Source organism: Pteronotus mesoamericanus, unplaced genomic scaffold (assembly GCF_021234165.1).
Source record: "Pteronotus mesoamericanus isolate MK-2021 breed Mesoamerican mustached bat unplaced genomic scaffold, CSHL_Meso_final contig_24, whole genome shotgun sequence".
NCBI lineage: Eukaryota > Metazoa > Chordata > Mammalia > Chiroptera > Mormoopidae > Pteronotus > Pteronotus mesoamericanus.
Genome location: NW_026555100.1, coordinates 21,163,153 through 21,186,129, shown reverse-complemented (window position 1 = coordinate 21,186,129; position 22,977 = coordinate 21,163,153). Strand labels below are relative to the sequence as shown.

Below are 22,977 nucleotides of genomic sequence, written 5' to 3'. Positions count from 1 at the left end.
CACTGACAGATAGTTAAGCCAGACAACCATTTCTAAGCAACTATACCTTAGTGAGGTAAAAAGCTTAGATAAACCTAAATTTGAATCTCAATTCTGCTGCTTATTAGTGATGTAACTCTGAGCCAATCACTTACCCTCTCTGAGCTTTAGTTTCCACACTTGTACATAAAACACCTTGTACAGTGTACGTGCTCAGTAAGCTTCCTTACTTTACTTCCTTTTAACAATTTAAAATTTTAAAACTTCCAAAATGCTGCATTTATGTAGCTTTTTTTTTGCATGTGTCTATATATGAAAAAGTTATATAACACACAGTGGACTTACTGTTTCATTTTTTATGTCTATTTTTTTAGTTAGAATGCCCTACTCTACTCCCTGGCCCCATTTCTACTTGGTAAGTTTCTACTCTTTTTTTTTTTTTACTACTCAGCTCAAATCTTACCATCTTAATGAAGTCTATCAGGATTAACCAAAAAATCATCTGGCTTTCCACATTACCTTTCATGATTTTATTATTAAAAAATGAGATATTATTATACCAAAATTATACTGTCAAATAGATTCCCCAAGCTTTAAAAATCTTTCCAGTCTAGGATCATATATCAAACTTTTAAAAGATGAGACATATATTAAAATAATTTCTAGACAAGTGAGATCTATTATGATAGAGACATATAAAATAATATAATATTAAAATAAAAATATAAATATGCATCTTTTAAATATATCCATTGGTTGTTTTTATGAATAAAACTTAACTCCTGTTAATAAAAAAAGTTAGAAAATATAATAAAGTATAGAATGTCAAATTATATACATTTGACCAGGGTATTTAGTATTTAATACATATAAAAATATTCAGTATTGGAATCACATTGTGAAATAAAGTTATTTTAAATAAAAGCAATAGTGCATTAAAACTGTTACACTTTACTTTTTTTTCTTTCTATTTTACTGACTTTTTTTGTTGTTTTTTTAATTGATTTTTTCAAATACATTTGTCTCTGCCTACGCACCACCACTTACCCTGCCCCTACCTCTTTCCCTCCCTCAGCTCTTCCCCTTTGGTTTTGTCCATGAGTCCTTGCTATATGTTCCTTGACTTTCCCCTTCCCTTCTTTTTCCCCGCCCCTCTCCTTCCTTCCCTCTTGTCTCTGTTGATTTCTTTTCCTTTCAGTGTTGCTGGTCTTATTTTCCTTGCATCTTTGTATTGTTGGTTAGGTTCCACCTATAGGTGAGATCATACGGTATTTGTCTTTCGCCCCCTGGCTTATTTCGCTTAGCATAATGTTCTCCAGTTCCATCCATGCTGTCGCGAAGTTTAGTAGTTCTTTTTTCTTTCTGCTGCGTAGTATTCCATTGTGTATATGTACCATAACTTTTTGATCCAATCATCTGCTGATGGGCATTGAGGTTGCTTCCAACACTTGGCTATTGTAAATTGTGCTGCTATGAACATGGGGGTGCATAGGTTCTTTTGAATTGGTGTTTGCTGTTCTTAGGGTATAGTCCCAGCAGGGGAATCACTGGATCAAAAGGCAGCTCCATTTTCAGCTTTTTGAGGAAATTCCACACTGCTTTCCATAGTGGCTGCACCAGTATGCATTCCCACCAACAGCGTACTAGGATTCCCTTTTTTCCACAGCCTGGCCAGCACCTGTCATTTGTTGATCTGTTTATGATGGTCATTCTGACCAGTGTGAGGTGATACCTCATGGGGGCTTTGATCTGCATTTCTCTGATGGCTTGATGCTGAGCATCCTTTCAAATGCCTCTGGGCTCTCCGTATCTCCTCCTTGGAAAAGCGTCTGCCCAGGTCCTTTGCCCATTTTTTGATTGGATCGTTTGTCATTTTGGAGTGGAGTCGAGTGAGTTCTTTATATATCTTGGAGATGAAACCTCTATCTGATGTATCATTAGCGAATATATTTTCCCATATGGTTGGCTCCCTTTTTATTTTGCGGATGTTTAGCCGTGCAGAAGCTTCTTATTTGATGAGGTCCCACTTGTTTATTCTTTCCTTTATGTCCCTTGCTTTAGGAGACATATCAGTGAAAAAATTGCTGCGTGGGATATCTGAGAGATTCCTGCCAATATTCTCCTCTAGGATTTTTATGGTGTTGTGACTTACATTTAAGTCTTTTGTCCATCTTGAGGTTATTTTTGTGTATGGTGTCAGCTGATGATCCAATTACAATTTTTTGCATGTAGCCATCCAGCTCTCCCAACACCATTTGCTGAAGAGTCTATTATTGCTCCATTTTGTTTCTGCCCCCTTTGGCAAATATTAGATGCCCATAGAGACCTGGGCTTATTTCTGGGCTTTCTATTCTGTTCCACTGGTCTATGGATTTGTTCTTGTGCCAGTACCAGATTGTTTTGCGTATAGTAGCTTTGTAGTACAGTTTGATGTCCGGTATTGTGATCCCTCCTACTTTGTGTTTCTTTCTCAAAATTGCTGCGGCTATTCGGGGTCATTTATGGTTCCATATAAATTATCGAAATGTCTGTTCTATTTCTGTGAAATACGTCATTGGTATCTTAATAGGGATTGTGTTGAATCTATAAATTGCTTTGGGTAGTATGGACATTTTGATGATATGAATTCTTCCAATCCATGAGTACGGTATATGCTTCCATTTATTTGTGTCTCACTTAATTTCTTTCTTCAATGATGTATAGTTTTTTGCGTCTTATAGTTTTGTGTCTTTTATCACTTTGGTTAAATTTATTCCTAGGCACTTTATTTTTCTTTTTGCTATATCGAATGGTATTATTTTTTCTGATTTCTTCTTCTTCTATTTCATTGCTGGTGTACAAAAATGCCTTTGATTTCTGAATATTGACTTTGTATCCTGCTGTTTTGCCAAATTCACTTATTAGGTTGAGGAGTTTTTTGGTAGAGTCTACAGGGTTCTCTATGTACACTCTCATGTCATCTGCAAACAATGATAGCTTTACTTCTTCCTTTCGTATTTGGATGACTTTTACCTCTTTCTCTTGTCTGACCACTGTGGCTAGGACTTCCAATATGATGTTGAAAAGAAGCGGTGAAAGCGGACATCCTTGTTGTGTTCCCGATCTTATTGGGAAAGCTTTCAGTTTTTGCACGTTGAGTATGATATTGGCTGCAGCTTTTTCATATATGGCCTTTATTATGTTGAGGAATGCCCCATTTACTTCCATTTTGCTGAGTGTTTGATCAAAAATGGGTGCTGTACCTTATCGAATATGCTTTGTCTGCATCTATCGAGATGATCATGTGGTTTTTGTCTTTTCTTTAATTTATGTGATGTATCGCGTTTACTGATTTGCATATATTGAACCATCCCTGCATGCCTGGGATGAATCCCAGTTGATCGTGGTGGATAATCTTTTGAATGTATTGCTGGATGCGGTTTGCCAATATTTTGTTGAGGATTTTAGCATCTATGTTCATCATCGAAATTGGCCTGTAGTTTTCTTTCTTTGTAGGGTCTTTATCTGGTTTTGGGATCAGGGTGATGCTGGCATCATAGAAAGAGTCTGGGAGTCCTCCCTCATCTTGGATGTTTTGGAATAGTCTGAAGGACAGAGGTTAGCTCTTCCTTAAATGTTTTGTAAAATCTCTTGTGAAACTGTCCAGCCCTGGGCTTCTGTGTGCCAGGAGTTTCTTGATGACTGCTTCAATTTCCCCAGCTGTTATCAGTCTGTTCAAGCTTTCTGTTTCTTCCTCCTTCAGTGCTGGAAGATTAATCTTTTCTAGAAAGTTGTCCATTTCATCAAGATTTTCAAATTTCTTGGCATATAATTGTTCAAAGTAGTTTCTGACAATCCTTTGTATATCTGTGGTATCAGTTGTTATTTCTCCTCTTTCATTTCTGATATTATTAATTTGGGTCCTCTCCCTTTTTGTCTTGATGAGTCTGCTTAAAGGCTTGTCAATTTTATTTATCTTTTCAAAGAACCAGCTTCTGGATTGGTGATCCTTTGAATTGTTCTTTTCATCTCTATGTCATTCAGTTCTGCTGTAATCTTGACTATTTCCTTCCTTCTACTTGTTCTGGGATTTATTTGTTGTTGTTTCTCCAATTCTTGAAGTTGTAGTGTTAGGTCTTTTATTTGAAATGTTTCTACCTTTTTTAGGTAGGCCTGTATTGCTATTAACTTCCCTCTCAGGACCGCCTTTGCTGTGTCCCATAGGTTTTGCACTGTTGTCTGTTCATTTTCATTTGTTTCCAGAAATTTTTTGATTTCTTCTCTTATCTCATTCTTGACCCATTCATTGTTTAATAGTCTACTGTTCAGTCTCCATGAGTCTGCAAGTTTTTGAAGTTTCTCTCTGAGGTTGACTTCCAGGTTCAAGCCCTTGTTGTCTGAGAAAAAGTTTGGTATTATTTCAATTTTCCTGAATTTGCTGAGGCTTGCTTTGTGCCCTATCATGTGGTCTATCTTTGAAAATCTGCCATGAGCATTTGAAAAGAATGTGTATTTTTCTTCTTTGGGATGTAAGGTTCTATATATGTCAGTTAAGTCTCTTTGATTCAGTGTGTCATTAAGTGCCACAATATGTTTATTAATGTTTTGTTTGGAAGATCTGTCCACTTTTGACAGTGAGGTGTTGAAATCCCCTACTATCAGTGTGTTGCTGTCTAGATCTTTTTTGAAGTCATTCAACAATTTCCTTATAAACTTGGGGCTCTTATATTGGGAGCATATAAATTTACAATGTTGATGTCTTCTTGATAGATTCTTCCCTTAAGTATTATAAAGTGCCCCTCTGGGTCTCTCCTTATGGCCTTTGTTTGAAATCTACTTTATCTGATACAAGTATGGAACCCAGGCCTTTTTCTTTTGCCCATTTGCTTGGAATATTTTTTTCCATACCTTTACTTTCAATCTGTGTAGGTCTCTTGCTCTGAAGTGGGTCTCTTGTAGGCAGCCTATGTGTGGGTCATGTTTTCTTATCCATTCAGCTATCCTGTGTCTTTTGATTGGGGCATTTAGTCCATTCACATTGAGCGATAGTACTGCTAGAAACTTACTCATCTTTTCTCTTTGTACCTGTGTTCCTCTCTCATTCTTTTCCTTCATCTGCTTAAACCAGTCCCCTTAGCATATCTTGGAGTGCTGGTTTGGTAGAGATGTATTCTTTTAGCCTTCTCTTGTCTGGGAAACTCTGTATTTCCCGTTCTATTTTAATGGAGAGCCTTGCTGGGTAGAGCAGCCTTGGTTGTGGGCCCTTGCTTTTCATGACTTGGAATTTTTGTTGCCATTCCTTCTGGCTTGGAGTGTTTCTGTTGAGAAGTTAGCTCCTAGGCGTATTGGGGCCCCCTTGTATGTTACTTTCTCCTTCTACCTTGTTGCCTTGAGGATTCTCTCTCTGCCTTTGATAGTTGCCATTTTAATGATGATGTGTCTTGGAGTGGACCTCCTTCAGTCCCTCTTGAGTGGGGTCCTCTGTGCCTCCTGGATCCATGAGACCCTTTCTTTCCTCAAATTGGGGAAATTTTCCATCATTACTTTCTCGAGGAGATTCTCTATCCCTTGCTCCTCTTCTTCTCCCTCTGGTATGCCTATTATGCGGATATTATTGCGTTTCAGGTTGTCCTGCATTTCCCTACATGCCTCTTCATTCTTTTTGAGTCTTTTTCCCATTTCTTGTTCTTTCTGGGACCTTTTTTCTACCTTATCCTCCATCTCACTGATTCGATCCTCGGCCTCATCCAGCCTGCTTTGGATTCCTGCTACTGTGTTCTTCAATTCAGAAATGGTATTCTTCATATCCTCTTGTGTCTTCTTGATAGTTTCTATGTCCTTTTCCAGGTTCATATAGTTTGTTGTAAGATCCTGATAGTTTCTCTACAGATTTTCATAGTCATCTTTGAGCTGGTTGAACTCATTGAGCTTCCTTAGAACCATTGTTTTGAATTTAATATCTGATAGTTACCTTGCCTCTATTTCATTTAGCTCTCTCTGTGGGGAGTCCCCTTTTCCACTCAATTGGGGGGAACTTCTTTTTCTTCCCATTTTTATAAGAGTCTGTTAAGTAATTTATTTATTTATTTATTTATTTATTTTTTCTTCTGCTTCAATTGGGCTGTCTAGATTTCCTGACTTTGTGGATTAAACTTCTATGGTAGTAGGTGGGTCTTTTTATTTATTTATTTATTTATTTATTTATTTATTTATTTATTTATTTTTCCCTTTATTTTCTTTCTGGGCCTGCCTCTGATGATGTCAGTTGTTGACCCTCTATGACATTGGGTTGTTTGTTTGAGCCTTCCAGTAGTCTACTGTCTGTGTCTGACTCTTGCTTGGTGCACTCTGTGACCCCTTTGTTCAGGGCTGGAGTATTTTTTGGGATCGCTCTGCACTCTTACGCGGGGTCCTTGAGTGCGTTCCCTGGCATGGCAGGATCCCCCACCTGCCTGGGCTCGTGAGTGCTTATCCCAGACCAGGGGGCTTATGCGCAACCTCGCGTACTCATCTGGGCCCCCTGGCTGGCGAACTCCCCAGCACTGGTCAGTTTAGGGTCTTTTATTGTGTGTTTTCCCCACTCTTGGCTCTTTGGGTGCTTTGCTTGCCCTTGCCAAATGGAGACTACGGAAATGGGAGGAAGTCAGCTCTAGGACTCTCTGGTTAATCCTGTCTCCGGTCTCTCCTCCAGGGACTCTGGGCAGCTCTGTGACTCCTTCCACCCGGCGTCTACTAATTTTGTCGGCTGCTCCGCAATCGCGGGCCGGGCAGGTCAATTTACGCCTGCCCTTGCCCCTCTGCGTACTCCCTCGCAGGCCATATTGGTGCCAACCTGTGGGAGGTCTTGCCAGCCGGTGCAAGCATTCGCCAGCCCGCGGGTCACACACACACTCACCAACTCTCGCCCGTCACTCGGCGCAAGTGTGCTTGCCTGCACTGGGTGCCTTTGGGGTGTCTATGTGTGCTTTTCGGCTTTTGGCTCTTTGGGGCTGTGGCCTCTTCCCGCACAATGGAGATTATGGAAAGGAGAAGGAGTCGGGACTCCCTGGTTCCTGCTCCCATTCTTTCCCAATGCCTCCATTTCCTGTCTCTCCTCAGGGGTCTCTGGGCAGTTCTGTGACCCCTTTGGCCAAGGATCCACCACCTGTGCGGATTGCGTTTCAATCGCGGGCAGTTTGGTTCGTTTGCGCCCCTTTTCTGCCTCTTTGGGGTCACGCCTTTCCAGCCCACAATGGAGACTACTGAACGGGGAGGGAGTCGGGGCTCCCCGGTTCCTCCTCTGGTTCTTTCCCCAACGCCTCCATCTCCAGTCTCTCCTCAAGGCTCTCCCAGCCAGTCTGCACTCAGCCCCGCAGCTCACATGCACAAGTTGTGTGCGGAGCACACAAAAGGCAGGTTAATTGATTTCCTATGCCTGAGAAAAATGGTAGCTGTAGAGTGGGAGGTGCATTATCGCAGGGGCTCCACCAGCTGCCGTGTCAGTTCTCTTCACAAAGTTTTCTTCACCATTCTTTTCCCAGGCACCAGCCCACTCTGCTACCTCCTCTACCCAGAAATCATGGAGGGCGGCTGCTACTGCAAATTTTTGTTTTGGCCCTTTATATGTCTCTTTGCATCCCCAGCCACCTGTCTCTGGCAGAGAGCGCCCCTAAGCTTTTCAGGGTTGCGTTTTGTCTGTGTGTTTTCCTGGTTTTAGCTGCTGTAGTTTAGGGGTCCCTGTTTATGATTCAGACCCCGTTCTTCTCGGGGGAAGCTAACTGGCTGTTTCAATGTCCCTCTGGTGCCGGTGCCCGTGGCCACCCAGCCCACCCTCTCGAGCCTCCACCGCAATTCTCACCCGTTGGGATGTGTGAGAGTCAAATCTACTGTCCGCGACTCCAAGGCTCCTCTCCCACTATCGTTCCATTGTTTTCCAGGTGATTACTCCACTATTTAGTCGCCATTCCAGTTTGGTCTTGGGAGGAGGTCAGCGTGACTCCCATTCACTCCTCCGCCATCTTAATCTCCTACACTTTATTTTTTAAATTTAAAAAATTTGGCTGATTGTTGTCCAAATTAATTTTAATTTTTATAACATTAAAGTGCCAACAGTAGCCTCTACAGCTTTCTTTGATTAGCACTTTATAAACACATGCAAAAAAAAATAAGAAATTAGTTTAATTTACCTTAATAACCAAATCAAATTTCTGGTGAAAGTCTCTGTTTACTGGCTCCAGGAGACTAAGTTCTGCAGTCCTAGGATGCATATGGAAAAATCGTGGGTAATCCTCAGGAGTCCCTGAAAGATATTGAGATTTCAGCACATAAGTGAGAACAATAAGTAATATGTGTATTTGCTATATCTATTTCCCTTCATTAACTGTGGAACAAAATCTCAATTTCATTAGTAAATTAAATTTCAAAATTATGCAGTCTAGGGAAATTAGATGCAAATGTGGTATACACTTAATTAGTTTATAAGTAAGAGGATGAAAAATATGTTATGTTTGGATGATTTTCCAAATATTTTTTATTAAAAGAGCTCTTTGATTATTTGAAACTTCATCACATAAAAAGATATTAACTATAGAGAAAGCAAATTCTGAATTCTAAAATTGTATTTTAATAGTGCATAAATCTTAATTATAGCCTTCATGGTCTTTCAACATATCTTGAAATAAACAATACCTATTAATTTGTACCAAATATCAAGATGCCTGGAAATTAAAATGTTTTCAGCTGGGCAAATATTTTTCTTAAGTAACAAACCAACTACATCCATTAAATTAAATAAAAAATATTTAAAAACTACATAAAATATTTTCATGATACTCTTAGTGTCTAGAGATAATATTTCTTCAACATAAACATTTTTGTGAGTTGAAATATATCTTATTGCAGAAATGCCCTTCAATTGTATCATCTACCTCAACCAATGAATGCATAAATAAATAGAACAACAAATCAATATCTCTCTCGCCTCCCTCCATCCTACTCTCTTTATCTCTAAAATCAATAAATATAAATTTAAAAAAACTCTATAAATTATTTCCATTTACAAAGGAGGATTTGGGAGCTTTGAGATATTAAATAACTTGTTCAAGGTCAAAGAGGCAAGGTAACATAGAACTTGCATTTAGATACAGTTTGCCAAAATCCAAATATGCCCAAAATGAGTTAATTGCTCCTATTTCTTTGTTTTAACTTTAAGATAAGAAAAGAAATTCTTCTGGCTATTATGTGAGAAAAAAACAAACAAACAAAAACTAGGAAAAATATTTTAGCAATGAAATAAACTTAAAAATTCAGAATTAATCAAAGTTGTCATGAAAAAATAGCATATGATAATAGAGTCAAAACAGTGGGAAAACAAGAATTTTTGAGTAAGAACATTTACCAAACAGGAGAGCCAAACAGAAAATTATAAAATTGCATATGTTCTTCATACAACTCTACCAACCTCTAAATGGAGAAGATATTTCTGTGCAATAAATAATAATACAAGTGTTAGTAATAGATAAAATATGGATGAATCATATTCTTAGGTGAGAATGGGTATATTTTCTAACCATAGCTCAAAACCAAAAAGCAGTAAGTGAAAAGGGAGATAAATTCGATGACATTACAAAATTACATGATAAGACAATAAATGAAGTAAAATCACAGGTGAAAAACCAGAATAGTTGCAATTTACATCAGAGACAAAGGTTCATATCCCTAACATATATAGATTTACAAATTAGAAAAGAATTCCTAAAGAAAAGGATCAACAATACCTTTAAAAAAGGTCTGGGCTAGAGAATGAACAGAGAGTTCACAGAAAGAGAAAGGCAAATGAGTCTTGAACATAAACCAAGATGTTCCCACTAAACATAAGAATAAAATATTCAAATTAAAACTACACTGAATTCTATTTGTTACTGTTAGATTAGCAATGTTCCATGCTGGAAACCATATTCTATTTGTGAGTCTGTGAGAAAACACACAGTTTCACACATTTCTGGTGTTGGTAAAGAGTGTTACAAAACCTCTGATGGAGAATTTGGTATAATCTATCAAAATCACATTGGTACTGAACTGAGGGATTTTGGGAAGGTGGAGGTGCAGGAAAGACCAGGAATCCATCTCTTCACGAAGGCAACAATTACATTGGTAGAATGGGCCTGATGTAACTTTCTTGGAACTCTGAAGTCTATTGAAGTCTTGAAACCTCCTGGGGAAGGGATGGACAGTAATTTGTGAAAATTTTGTCAATTACAGCTGTGAGCAGAGTGGCAGTTACTCCACCCCCACCCTTCAGCCTCTTTGCAGGAAGCTGTGTACTTGTTCTTAGAGCTGCTTGCACCCTGTGTGTGGGAGCCAGGCGCTGGCAAAAAGAACTCTGCCCCCCAAAACGCAGAGAACTGCATGCACTCTGATGAGTGTTTGCTGCTTCTGTTCACAGTGGGGCAGGCAACCCTGAGTAACATGCCTCCCCAAGACTAGCTTTAAATTTCATCCTTTGGATTTTACACGTGCTACGTTATCTATCTAGTTCATTTGTCTGACGTTTCCTACCTGACAATCCCAGTCTTTCTGCTAAAATAACTCTTCCTGACTTTCTAAATAGTTTTCTTAGGAGTCCTTAGTATTCTCCTCATGTGATATGCAGCCTATACTTTATTTATAGTGCTTAAAACTATGTGTTTTAATTTACCTTTTGACATGCTTTTAGTCGTATACTCTACCCCATGCTAACTTAGAACATTTAATTCTCATATTCATATCTACAGTATCTAATAAGGTAACTGACATACTCTCAAGTCTAAAGTGAAAAATGCCTATTTCTATTTATCTATGCCAAGGCTCCTGTAAACTCAAAAGAAGCTTATGTTGATAAAAGGTTTTTAAAAATTTAAAAATCTAGTTTCAGTAACTAGTATATGATATATATGTACTTCTAGAAACTAAAGGCTTGAAACAGAATTACTTAAATTTATTTTACAAACAGCATTTTTAAGTAGGCAATAACATTGTATTTGGAAATCTCTCTCAATGCCTTCAGGTCGTGTTCTAACGTATGTGTGAATGACCACAGGTCAGATGCACGGGAATAGGAAGAAATTAAGGGTAATGTTGAATTCCATTGAATAGTTATTTTCAAGCATACTTCAAAAGCAACTCCTTCCTTAATAAGAGATATGTGGTCTGTCTCAGATGCATTTTTCAATCTAGAGACTAAAATCCTTGCAAAGCAGCAACATCCATATTTTAGCAAATGCAATTTGAGTGGGGGAAAAAGCAATTTGGGTAACATAATCAAGTTCTTATCATTTTTGCTTTTGGTACAATTAGCAGTATATGCACAAGGATAGATTAAGACAGCTTCTATGAAATTTTTCAAGGAAAAAATTAGTCAAGAGTATAATGGATTATGTGCCCTTGGGCTAATTACAATATTTCTCTTTCTCCCATATGACTCCAAGAGCCCTTATTTAATTCAGTTACATATTTTCAGAATTTTGTAATTGTATCTACCAATGATAAAATGCAAGTAGAGCAAAGAGTGTTAAGTTTTTCAATTTTTTTCTTAGAGAATTCTATTTGAGATGATACTGAGGAAAATATCAATGTGTAGATTAAACTGTTATTTTTATTTTCATTTCCTTGCTTCTTCGATAAAAGTCTATTTGTTCTTCTATATATTTCACTGAAAATAATTCTGAGAAGGAAAAAAATATTTTTAAATTTATTTGAACTTAAAAATAATAATGATTTCCAAAAAGAAAATCTTTGTTATTAAATGTGTTTACTATGTTTTGACATACTATTTTTCCTACATGATTCCGAGTGGTAACAGAGTGTAAAACATTAGCAGATACCAACCAACAAGGATGGAGTAGAGGATGCCTGGCCTATCTGATGGTGGCTGAATGTTCCGGTCTTGATCAATGGCTTGTATCGGTGGAGTAACAATGATGGGGTTCAGTTCTTCCTGGAAAAAAATTCAGAGAGTTTAGTCCCGCTTCATTATGAATACCTCATGTAAAATCGACATCTGGGTATTATAGTTTTAACAGCTGGAGAACAAGAGAGCCCCTACCTAGTTAAACTCAAGTTTTCATATTTGTAATGTAATACTTTAGGCTAGTTAATTTTGAATCTAAAGAGGGAGTGAGGTGTCCTCCAAGTCAAAATAAAAAGACATAGTAGTTACATATATAGAAATTTATATCAGGGATTTCTCCTAAAATGAAAGCTAGAAGAAAGATTTCAATAAATTTTGAATTTTGTCTAGATAATTTTATCAAATGGAATATGAATTTATCAAGCATTGTTTTTATCTTTGGCTTTAAATAAGATTTGTAAGAATATTTATACTCTTTTCTTCCTAAATTGTGTTTTAAAGTTTTATATAAATTAACAATATTAAAATAAAACCTAAAATGGGTGTTTTACTTCAGTAGAAATCAGATTCCCATTATTGAAAATTTCACATAGTTAAATTAATTAATATTCTGTAAGTATGTACATCTCACTTATAATTATCTTCAAGAAGGTTTAGTTTAAAGTTTTAATATATTTCTGTAAGTCAGTGCTTCCCAATTTGATGACGAGTAGTATGTTCTGATGTCAGGACTGACAAATATTTCTCTATGAAGGGCCAGATAATAAATATGTTTAGGTTTTGTCAGGCATATAGTCTCTGTTGCATCTACTAAATTCTGCCATTGTAAAGAAATGCAACAGGTGGATATTACTATGTTGCAATAAAACTTTATTTATGAAAACAGGGGTGAATAGGACATAGGTTTTTAACTCTGGTGCTAGATTATAACAGGTATGCTGAATATAAAACAAATACGCACTCTGCAGAAATAAGCTTGGGAAAAATTTTATAAAACAAAATTATAAAAAGCTAATCTACAGTACCATAGGTCTTTTCAGAGACATAATGTCTAATTTGCATAAGAAGGAGGTGTTATTAGAGCATTTTCTATAACCACAAATTAACATCTACTTGAACTAATACACTTAGAACACAGTTTGCAAAATGTTGCTTTAAGTCATTGTAGCCTTTAGTCCAAATTTTTAAGTGGTAATTCTGAAGAAAAATAAACTCTATCTCAATATCTACAATTTCACATTTTAACTAATTAGTGTAATTTTTTTGTTATTTCTTCTCAAATAATATAGCCTTGAAACATACCGTGCACTCTTATACAAAATCAATAGTTTATAATCTCAGCAGAAATGTATAATTCTGGCATGCTATAAAAGAATAATGACATTAAACCATTATTTACAGTATTTAATTTGTATTAAATTATACAGGGGGGCAAAAGTAGGTTTATAATTGTGATACAAATACAATAATTAATAAATAATGTGAGAATAAACTTTGTGTTTTGCATACTCACAACTGTAAACATACTTTTGCCAACATCTGTATTATTGTTGTCATATATATATATATATATGGTAAAATACATGGCTGTTACATTAAGTTACTGAAGTTGGAATAATTAAAGATAATCATTGAACAATAACTTGGAGCTCATATGCATCTTAGTGGCTTGGTTGAGCTCATAATCTCCTAAGGGCTCTTAGTGGTCTAAATACTCTCAATATTTTCCTAAAAATAAGGAGTTTTAGATAGAGATAACTTACCAACATTCTATTTACTTCTTTAAATGTGGATTTGGAACCATGAAATATTAAATCAATCTCAAAATTACTCAATTAAATACAGATGACTACGGTCTGCACATTATACAACACTCTTCCTATACTATTTCCCCCGCTATACTGTTTCTGACCCTCTTTCTCTCCGTTTCACTTTCTTCTTATCCCTCCACCTATCCCCCACTAATACACACAAATACACATGTACCTTCCAAATAGTTAGTTGACTTTCTATGTAATACCTGTATTTCTCTGTAAATTGAAAAAATCTAATGCTCTTCAAAGAACACATGTTTGAATGTGTTCTAAAGATTTATCAGATCTTCCTGGCTGTTTCTCAAAGGAATCTGACTGTATCAACCAAAATCATCATGCAGCCCAGCTACATTTCTCCTGGTTCAACTAATTAAATCTGTGGTAACTTTTCCAAAAGTGTGGCCCTACTCAGATCTTGAGAAGCATTAAAAATCTCAGCATTTTCTGCAATTCTACCCTATTTCCCATGATCAAGGCAATAAAACAAGGGTTCCTAATTAGACTCCAGCTTTTTAAAATAAAATAATTTAATTACTTAATTTAAAAAAAAATTAAATAGGGTATCCCTGCTAATCACTTATACTCTGCTTATTTCTGTGGCACTACTAAGTGACCAAACTTAAGTGGTGTTAGTTTCGGTAATTATTCATGTAGTTTAAAATCCTTTTCCTGTAGTATCTAAAGTTGTTGGAATGAAGAATGGAGTTTTAATCATATTCTTTGAAGTTATATTAACAATAAAAACTAAAAATAACACAGCAAATAACCAAGAGGGAGGGATAATGACTAAATTTCTAATTTTTCTTATATCATATATGAGAACTGAAGAAATAAATAGAAACAAGAGTGCTATTTAGAATTATGTTGGTAATCATCAGAAGAATTAAAAATGGAGATATCAAACTAAATATCTGAGAAGAGCTGGTGTAGAAATGAAGGTAGGTGGGATATAAGGTATTTATTTAAAGCCACTCAGTCCTGTTTGACTATGCAGTTATCAAACACTGTACTATTTTTAATATTATAAAGAAATAAATAAAGAAAACATCAGCAAAATGAAAAGGGAGCCAACCGTATGGGAAAATATATTCGCTAATGATACATCAGATAGAGGTTTGATCTCCAAGATATATAAAGAACTCACTCGACTCCACTCCAAAACGACAAACGATCCAATCAAAAAATGGGCAAAGGACCTGGGCAGACTCTTTTCCAAGGGGAGATACAGAGGGCCCAGAGGCATTTTAAAGGATGCTCAGCATCACTAGCCATCAGAGAAATGCAGATCAAAACCACCATGAGGTATCACCTCACCCCGGTCAGAATGACCATCATAAACAGTTCAACAAACAACAGGTGCTGGCCAGGCTGTGGAAAAAAGGGAATCCTAGTACGCTGTTGGTGGGAATGCAGACTGGTGCAGCCACTGTGGAAAGCAGTGTGGAATTTCCTTATAAAGCTGAAAATGAAACTGCCTTTTGATCCAGTGATTCCCCTGCTGGGACTATACCCTAAGAATACCAAAATGCCAATACAAAAGAACCTATGCACCCCAATGTTCATAGCAGCACAATTTATTGGCAGCACAATAGCCAAGTATTGGAAGAAATCTCAATGCCCATCAGTAGATGATTGGATCAAAAAATTATGGTACATATACACAATGGAATACCACGCAGCAGAAAGAAAAAAAGTACTAAACTTCACGACGGCATGGATGGAACTGGAGAGCATTATGCTAAGCGAAATAAGCCAGGGGGCGAAAGACAAATACCGTATGATCTCACCTATAGGTGGAACCTAACCAACAATACAAAGATGCAAGGAAAATAAGACCAGCAACACTGAAAGGAAAAGAAATAAACAGAGACAAGAGGGAAAGCAGGGGCAGGGACAAGGAAGGGAAGGGGAAAGTCAAGGAACATATAGCAAGGACTCATGGACAAAACTAAAGGGGAAGAGCTGAGGGAGGGAAGGAGGGAAGGGGCAAGGGAAAGTGGTGGGGGGTAGGCAGAGACAAATGTATTTGAAAAAATAAATTAAAGAAAAGACTAAAAAAAGAAATAAATAAAGTACACTACTGAAAACAAAGTAAAATTAACCCTCTTGATAACAGATTCAATAAGTTTCTGGAAAATTGGGAGCAGTATATTATGTTAACTTATTAGGTTTGAACTTTTGTCCCATAATGTTAACAGCTAATCCAAAAAAAAGTTTTTTTCTTATGCTACTAATTATGAGTTTTTCAGAAAACCTACAATTAAAAGTAAAAAGAATACACCCTCAGGTATGATTGATTTCTAAGATTACCTGTCAAGAAGATTGTGATCTTTGAATCTTGAGAATTTTTAACACTAGGAACATAGTCATTGACTACATAATAATATTACCATCATTGGACCTCCTATAAGAGAACGGCCCCATAAAAATATAGTGGAGCTAAAAAATTTCTATAGCCTAGTGGTGGAGTAGCCCATCATGATGTCATAGTGCAAAGTAATTCTGTTTTGTGCCTTCTCAGTCTATCAATAGTAATGCTATGGGCTACAAATACCTGAGGGCACTCAGCGGAGCCCATGGTTGTTGCCTGCAAACAAAGCCCTTTTCAAAATCAATGTTACCACAGGACTGACTCTTGAGTCTTTGTTAGGATTGCAAGACACCCTTCAACAATAACCATTAGGAAACATTGAGTAAAAAATAGCATTCATTACTTACAAGTTGTGGGACATATAAGGCAGGCCAATGGGGCTCACAGTGAGGCCACAGGTAGAAAGGGTGCATATGTGCAGCGACCTGGGGTTCTGCTCTTATTGGGGATGAAGGTTGGGACCTAGGGTTTCAAGAGCTCACTCTTTACTGGTGAATTTAAAACATAAGAAGGGGAATTCAAAGCACAGGAAGAGAGAAAAACAAAACCAAGTAACCCAAATGGTCAGTTATTGAAATTAACCAAGAGCTCTAAAATAAAGGAGCCTCAGTGGGTTGAGGTGTCCTGACCCGTTATCTAGTCCCCTGACTGGCAAAGTCTTTATTTGAGATGTACAGCTTTGAGTTGGAGGCCTGAGCAATCAAAGCTTAACAGGATTTGCATTACAGAAAGAAAAGCCCACTTTGAGTGTTTGCACAATAGTTACACATGTTTGTTGGGACGCTGGTGTAAACAAACCTGCTGCACTTCCAATGGTATAAAAGTATAGCACACACAATTACAGCAGTAGGTTATACCATCTAGATTTGTATACGTGCACTCTATGACATCCTCACAACAACAAAATCACATAATGATGCATTTCTCACAACATATCCTCATTGTTAAGTGGTGTATGACTACACATAATGTTAAAGGATGCTGTATTTGTTTAGGTTGATACTGTTAAATATTTAATATATTTTTCATAAAGGTAAGTAGCATTTATCTTAGAAAAGTATATATATATATATCTATAAATAGATATATAGATATAAAGAAAGAAACATAAATAACATGCATCATTATTTCAACTTTTCCACTAAATTTTTATAGTAGATACAACCATGCATTGAAAAGGTGTACATATAAGCAAGAAAAACCTAAAAGAAACCATTCCTTAAAGTAAGAAAGAATAGTACTCATTCACAATGTTTGGCAAATAGTACATATTTTATAAATTTTGTCAATTTGTATTCTGTTGAAACAACAAGAAGACCTGCACCATAAAATCTTGCATATTCTAGCCTAACATGAAACTGGTGTATAAAATTATTTAGCCGGGATAAGATAATTAAATCTTCAGAATGACCTGAGCAAATTTTGGGGGACTCTTACAAAAGGCTCTGTGAAATGAAACATTCCTGGGCACATTCCTTTTAAACAACTCTGTGAGTTAAGTCTGTTATTGGTTCAATTAAGGCCACAGCTGACTTCTTGTGAAAGTATTATTGCAACTATGAATTAGTTGTGCAGTTGGCCATATGTGTTTGTATATGTATGTGTACATCAAAGAATTAGTGGTGAATTGGAAAACTTCAAAAATCATGAAAAAGATAAAGAGGAAGGAATGAAGGAAGAAGGAAAGGAAGAAAGGAAGGAAGAAAGAGATGGAGAGAGGGAGGGAGGAAAGGAAGATAGGAAGGAAGGAAGCAAGGAAGGTAGGAAGGAAGGAAGGAAAGATAGGAAGAAAGGAGGCAAAGAAGGAAGAAACGAAGGAAGAAAGATTCAATCTGATAAGAGGTCACTACCCTCAAGTAGACTTTGTTGTAGGAGTGGGGAGACACCCCCAAAATTTAATTATTTTCTGAAGGGTGGGCCCCTTATAGTACAGTCTTCCTCCACTAGGTGAGAGTTCTAGGAGCCCATCTGTCTCAGTGTACCAGCTGGCAATATTGTGAGAGGCTGTGTTTGGCTTCAGTGAATTATTTTGAATATTCTTTTAACATGTTTGCTCATTTCATGATGAGTGATTTAGGAGCGTACCTGCCCACACCACACTGAGTGTTCAGCAGTTTTTGATTAAAAATGGCATGACCCCCATTCCCCACCCTTCCTATCCTCAGGATCTTGCCCCAAGAGACTTCTTTTGTTTCCCAGATGAAAAAAAGTCCTTGAAGGGAAATGTTTTGCCGATGGAGAAAAGCTGAAACAAAAAATGGCATAAGCTCTAAAAGGCATCAAGAGTGATGAGTTCAAAAACTATTCTGTGCAGTGGAAAAAATTTCTCAATAGGTATACTGCATCATAGGGAGAGTACTTTCAAGGTGACTGAAGCGTATACATGTAAGGATAAATACACAATTTTTATAAGTAAATTCTGGTTCTTGGGGCATCACCCCTTGTACCTACTACTAAGGAATTAGTCCAGTGGTAGCTCCTACTTGAACAATACCAAAATTCTTGTTAAAAGACCAGAAATTCAGAAATGTATTTCTTTTGAGGAACATACTGTCTTCAAGTGGACAGCAATCACTGCTCCTTATTCCTCTCCTGCCCCATCATTTCATTTAACTTCTGATTTACTGTTTGGATTATAGAGGAATAATATGCTAATGAAATAAAAAATTTATGTTTGATTATCCTTAAGGAAAAGATCAAAATGTTCCTGCATCCCGCTATAATTGTCATAATTACCTCTTTACCTAAAGCTTTACTGGTTTGTGGGCAAAAAATAACTGTTTACGAGCTGCAGCCTAGTGCCTGACAGTTTTCAAAATATTTTCTTAATTAAGTTGAATTCCAGGAGATACAGAAAAAAGCCCATCCAAACAGTAAAGTTTGTTGGTAGCTTTCTTTTAAAGCAACTGTGCTTTCTTGGGGTCTCCTTTATCTTTGAGATAAAGTCATGTGTCCTGAATTCTGTCCAAGTTAATGGGTGCGCTTTAAAAATACATAAGATAGGAGACTTGCATTTCACTGCTGTTTGAACCAACACAGTTAAATCCCCTGACATATTTAGTAATGGCAGTTTATCCCTAAAATGAATTATGTCCATATAAAGATATTGCAATTATGAATATAATCATAGAAACTATTAATAAGTAACAAAATAGTGTTTCCACTAGAAGTACTGAGGGATTCTATGATTGTAAAAACAAGTTTATTCCACTAGGGATACGTGCTTCACATTCAGTAAGTTTTCTGGAGAGGAGTCTTCTGTTTTAAATTGATCTAAGACAATGTTTCCACACTTAACTCTTACATTCTTCTGAGAAGATAACAGTAGACAGTTAGCGTTTTGAAGTGAGCAGTTATTTACTCCTTCTATAACTTTACCAACAGATTAAAAATGAGTTTCAGTTCAAATTATTTTATATATGCATAATGAATGCAATGTATTAACAAGCAATCACAAAAGAAGATTAAGAAAACTTTTCTGTAATTTTAAGTCCCAGTTCTTTGTTATTTTAAGTGTTCTAACTATTACCTTGCAAAAAAGTACATTCAAGAGAAACCCCCAGATTTCAGAGGTAAGATGCTTTCATAATTTTACCTAACATCAGACAAAAAAATAGCCATGATCTATATAGAACTATAAGATTTGGCCTATAATATCACTTCTAAAATTAAAAGAGTGCATAATTCATGTGGTTCTTAAATTTGTTTTATGCATGGGTAGACTATATTTTTTTTAATTTTAGCCAATTCTTATATCTTAAAAAGTTTTCACTTCTTTAATGGAATCTCATATCTACCATTTATCATACAAATCAATGAGGCGGTAAGTTTTAAAAATAAAAACCCATAGTTGACATTTAATATATTTAATTAGTAAAGCCTTCAGCATTGGTTGAGATATAAAAAACAGAAGTACTGTTCCAATTCTAAATGTCACTGAGCTTGGTATTTGCATGATACTTTCATGAGTCACATTCACATAACATTACCATGAACCTGCTAAAATGTTTTAAATAATATAATAGTCTCATAAACATTCCAGTAGATTGAGTGGTGAGCTCCTGTATCTTACAACAAAACATGCCAAACTTACTAATAAGTAGCAATGATACTCCCCTGGAAACTATTTAATTCCTCAGAGCTTGAATAATTTTCAAAGTGAGTTTAATAATACCTACATTTTATAATTAGTGAGAGAATCATGAAAGAATGTATATAAACAAAACAATGAGATGTTTACTATATAAAATTTTTATAGTATTAAAGTTAATTTTATTGTGTTTATTGTGTAATATTGGTATTAAAATGAATTCCAAATAATAAGCAGAGATGGAAAACTATTCAAGTTGAAATTTTACATGAGAACTAATCTTGCATTTTCTTTACAACAACACTATCATGAATTGTAAAGTTTTTATGTAAAATTGCATAAGTGATCAAATGTTTGATAGCATGAAGGGTAACAATCTATCATTACTATTTAAATACAAACCAAGATTCAGATGTAAAAAGTGAAAAGGAAATTATTTAATGATTATACCTAAACATAATTTTGAGATAGTGTATCAGGGAGTTGGATATTAACTTTATTAAAGGGAGCTTCAATGAATTTAGTTTTATATATTCAGAAACACTACAGTTTTATATCCAATTTATAAATTCATTTCCTACTATTTTGATTATAGAAGTTTTGTGATAACATTTATTAGTACTCAAATGAGTTATATAAATCATTACATAACTGTGTGCAAAATTCTCTACTAATTGAACAGTATAAAATAAATTGGAATTATGAAAGAGATCACAGTCATGGGCATGGAAACTCAAAGTACATGCATATAAGTTAATTTAGAAAAATGTTTATAAAGATATCGATTGATAAATATTTAGAAAGCCTAGGTAGAAAATTCACATCTTCAAGCATTATAAGTGAATTATTCAAAACACCAAGATGTTAGGAAACACCCCGCCTGGTTTCAGGAACTGTAGCCTCACAACAGGACCCCAAGGCTAGAAATAATCAAGGAGGCCTTGTGAAAACAGGCCATTAAAGAGACAAAATCTGTCCCCCTGGCAGCACCCCTGCCTCCCTCACATCATCCTGCTTGGCCCTGTGATGGTCGGTTGTTGATGATGGGTAAGTTCTCTTACGAAGAGAGACGACCTAAGACAGACATCAGCACGTATGGGCAATAGGACAAGGACTTCGGGGACACGGAGAAAGGGCAAAAAGGCCCATATCCCTCAGCTCAGCGTGGATGTGGCCGGAGTCCTCATTCTTTCTGAAAGAAGTCTCCTTATCTCTTGGTGGCTCTTTCCCGTCTGCCTGGCTCAGGCTTAAAACAATACTAAAGGGGGGTATAGCCCTAAATTGGATCAGGCGGTTTCCAGGGACAATCAGGCCTAGAAGTAAGTTCTTCTAAGCATACTTTGTTCTTAAAGCAATGGTAACTGGCTCATACTGGGAAGGAGATTTACACTATTCATAGACCCTGACCTGAGGCAGATCTCTTGTGTTACTTCAATTGTTATCTATGACCTCTGTCTGTTTTCTGTAAACATGGTCTTTTGACATTGATCAATGAGCTTTGTTGTATACCGCTGCGTATACGGTTCTCAATAAAAGCCTTTAGGCATGAGGGCTTAGGGCTTTCTCCCCTAGAGGGAAGAGCCATGTCGTCTCTCCTGGCAAACAGAGAAGTGTTTGCGATGACTCATCTTTATTCTCCCCATCAGTGACAACCCTAGAGTGGGTTCTGCAGGATTCAGAGCCCTGCTCCCTCCTCAGTTCACTCTGGACAGTAACTCTCAGATCCAGGAGTGTCCCGTGCTCCCCACAAAGTGTCGCAACCCCTCCCTCCCGCAATACTATGATCCCGAGATATTCAAATATGTACAGTTTGAAATAAAGCAAATTTTGGTCTTTGAATCAAAGGCAAGATTGGTAAAGACAAAGGATATGATTACATACGATAGAGACTGGGTAAAGGCATTAAAAAATTATGCAGAGAAATAAATAGATAAATATAATTTAGGAAAATCTTTAAAGTGCTTTAAAAACAGTGTAGATTAATATTCATATAGTTGGCAATGGGAATCTTATATAAGGAAATAGCAAAAATATTTTTAGTTTTTCTGATGAAAAAGAATCCTAGAGTATCTTGTAACTACAGAGAAAAGCAAAGTAAAATATTTAAAACTCTACAATCTAGTGATAACCATTATTAACCTTTTAAGGTATTTTCCATCAGTATTTATCATTTATCTCTCATACTATCTTTATTTACATGTGCTATTTCATAATTTGCATATATAAATTTCATTCATATTATAATCACTGTTGCAAGCCAATAAATGTTCTTTAAAAACACAATTTGCAATAATGTGCAACTTCCACTAATGTTTTAAATTAGGCTCCATAGTTATACATCTAAGTTGCTTATATTGGTTTGGTAACATATATAATGTATTCATTATTGTGCTGTGTCTTTAATTATGTTCATAGGTTAAATTCCTGGAGGTGGAATATCTGGGTTAAGGAATGAGGACATGCTGAACTCTTTTACACAAATCGTCCAATGGCTTTTCAGAAAGGTTATGATGGTTTATTTATTTCTCAGTGGTGTGTGATTGTTTATAACTGCACCAACTTATCAATATTGAGGGTGATATATTTCTAAAGTATTGCTATGTGTAGGTTTAATTTTTGCACTGCATTTTTTTGGTTGCTAGCATAATTCATTTGATATATTTATCTGTCTCTTCTGTTTATTTACTTGGACTATTTTCTTATTAAATTTTTGTGGTTTAAAATTATTTTCCATGGCATATGTGCATAGCACAAAAATCAACACTTTGTCATTAGTCTTGCAAATATTTTCAGTTTTTTTCCCTTCTAATGTTATTTGTGTTTGACAGCTAGGAACTTGGTATTTTTATGTACTCAGATAAATCCCTTTTCCCCTTTT

General features: G+C 36.1%; 1 protein-coding gene across 13 annotated transcripts in view; it reads right to left on the bottom strand.

Annotated features, from left to right (window-relative positions):
• The window catches only part of PCDH15 (protocadherin related 15), a 704,528-nt gene that overhangs the window by 342,602 nt on the left and 338,949 nt on the right, over nucleotides 1-22,977 (bottom strand). For all 13 annotated transcript variants that reach the window (XM_054572779.1, XM_054572777.1, XM_054572778.1 and 10 more), the window contains 2 exons: nucleotides 11,803-11,911; nucleotides 8,124-8,236 (listed from right to left, as the gene is read on the bottom strand). In XM_054572779.1, the coding sequence (XP_054428754.1) occupies nucleotides 8,124-8,236; nucleotides 11,803-11,911 (222 nt within the window). The remainder of the gene's footprint in view (nucleotides 1-8,123; nucleotides 8,237-11,802; nucleotides 11,912-22,977) is intronic.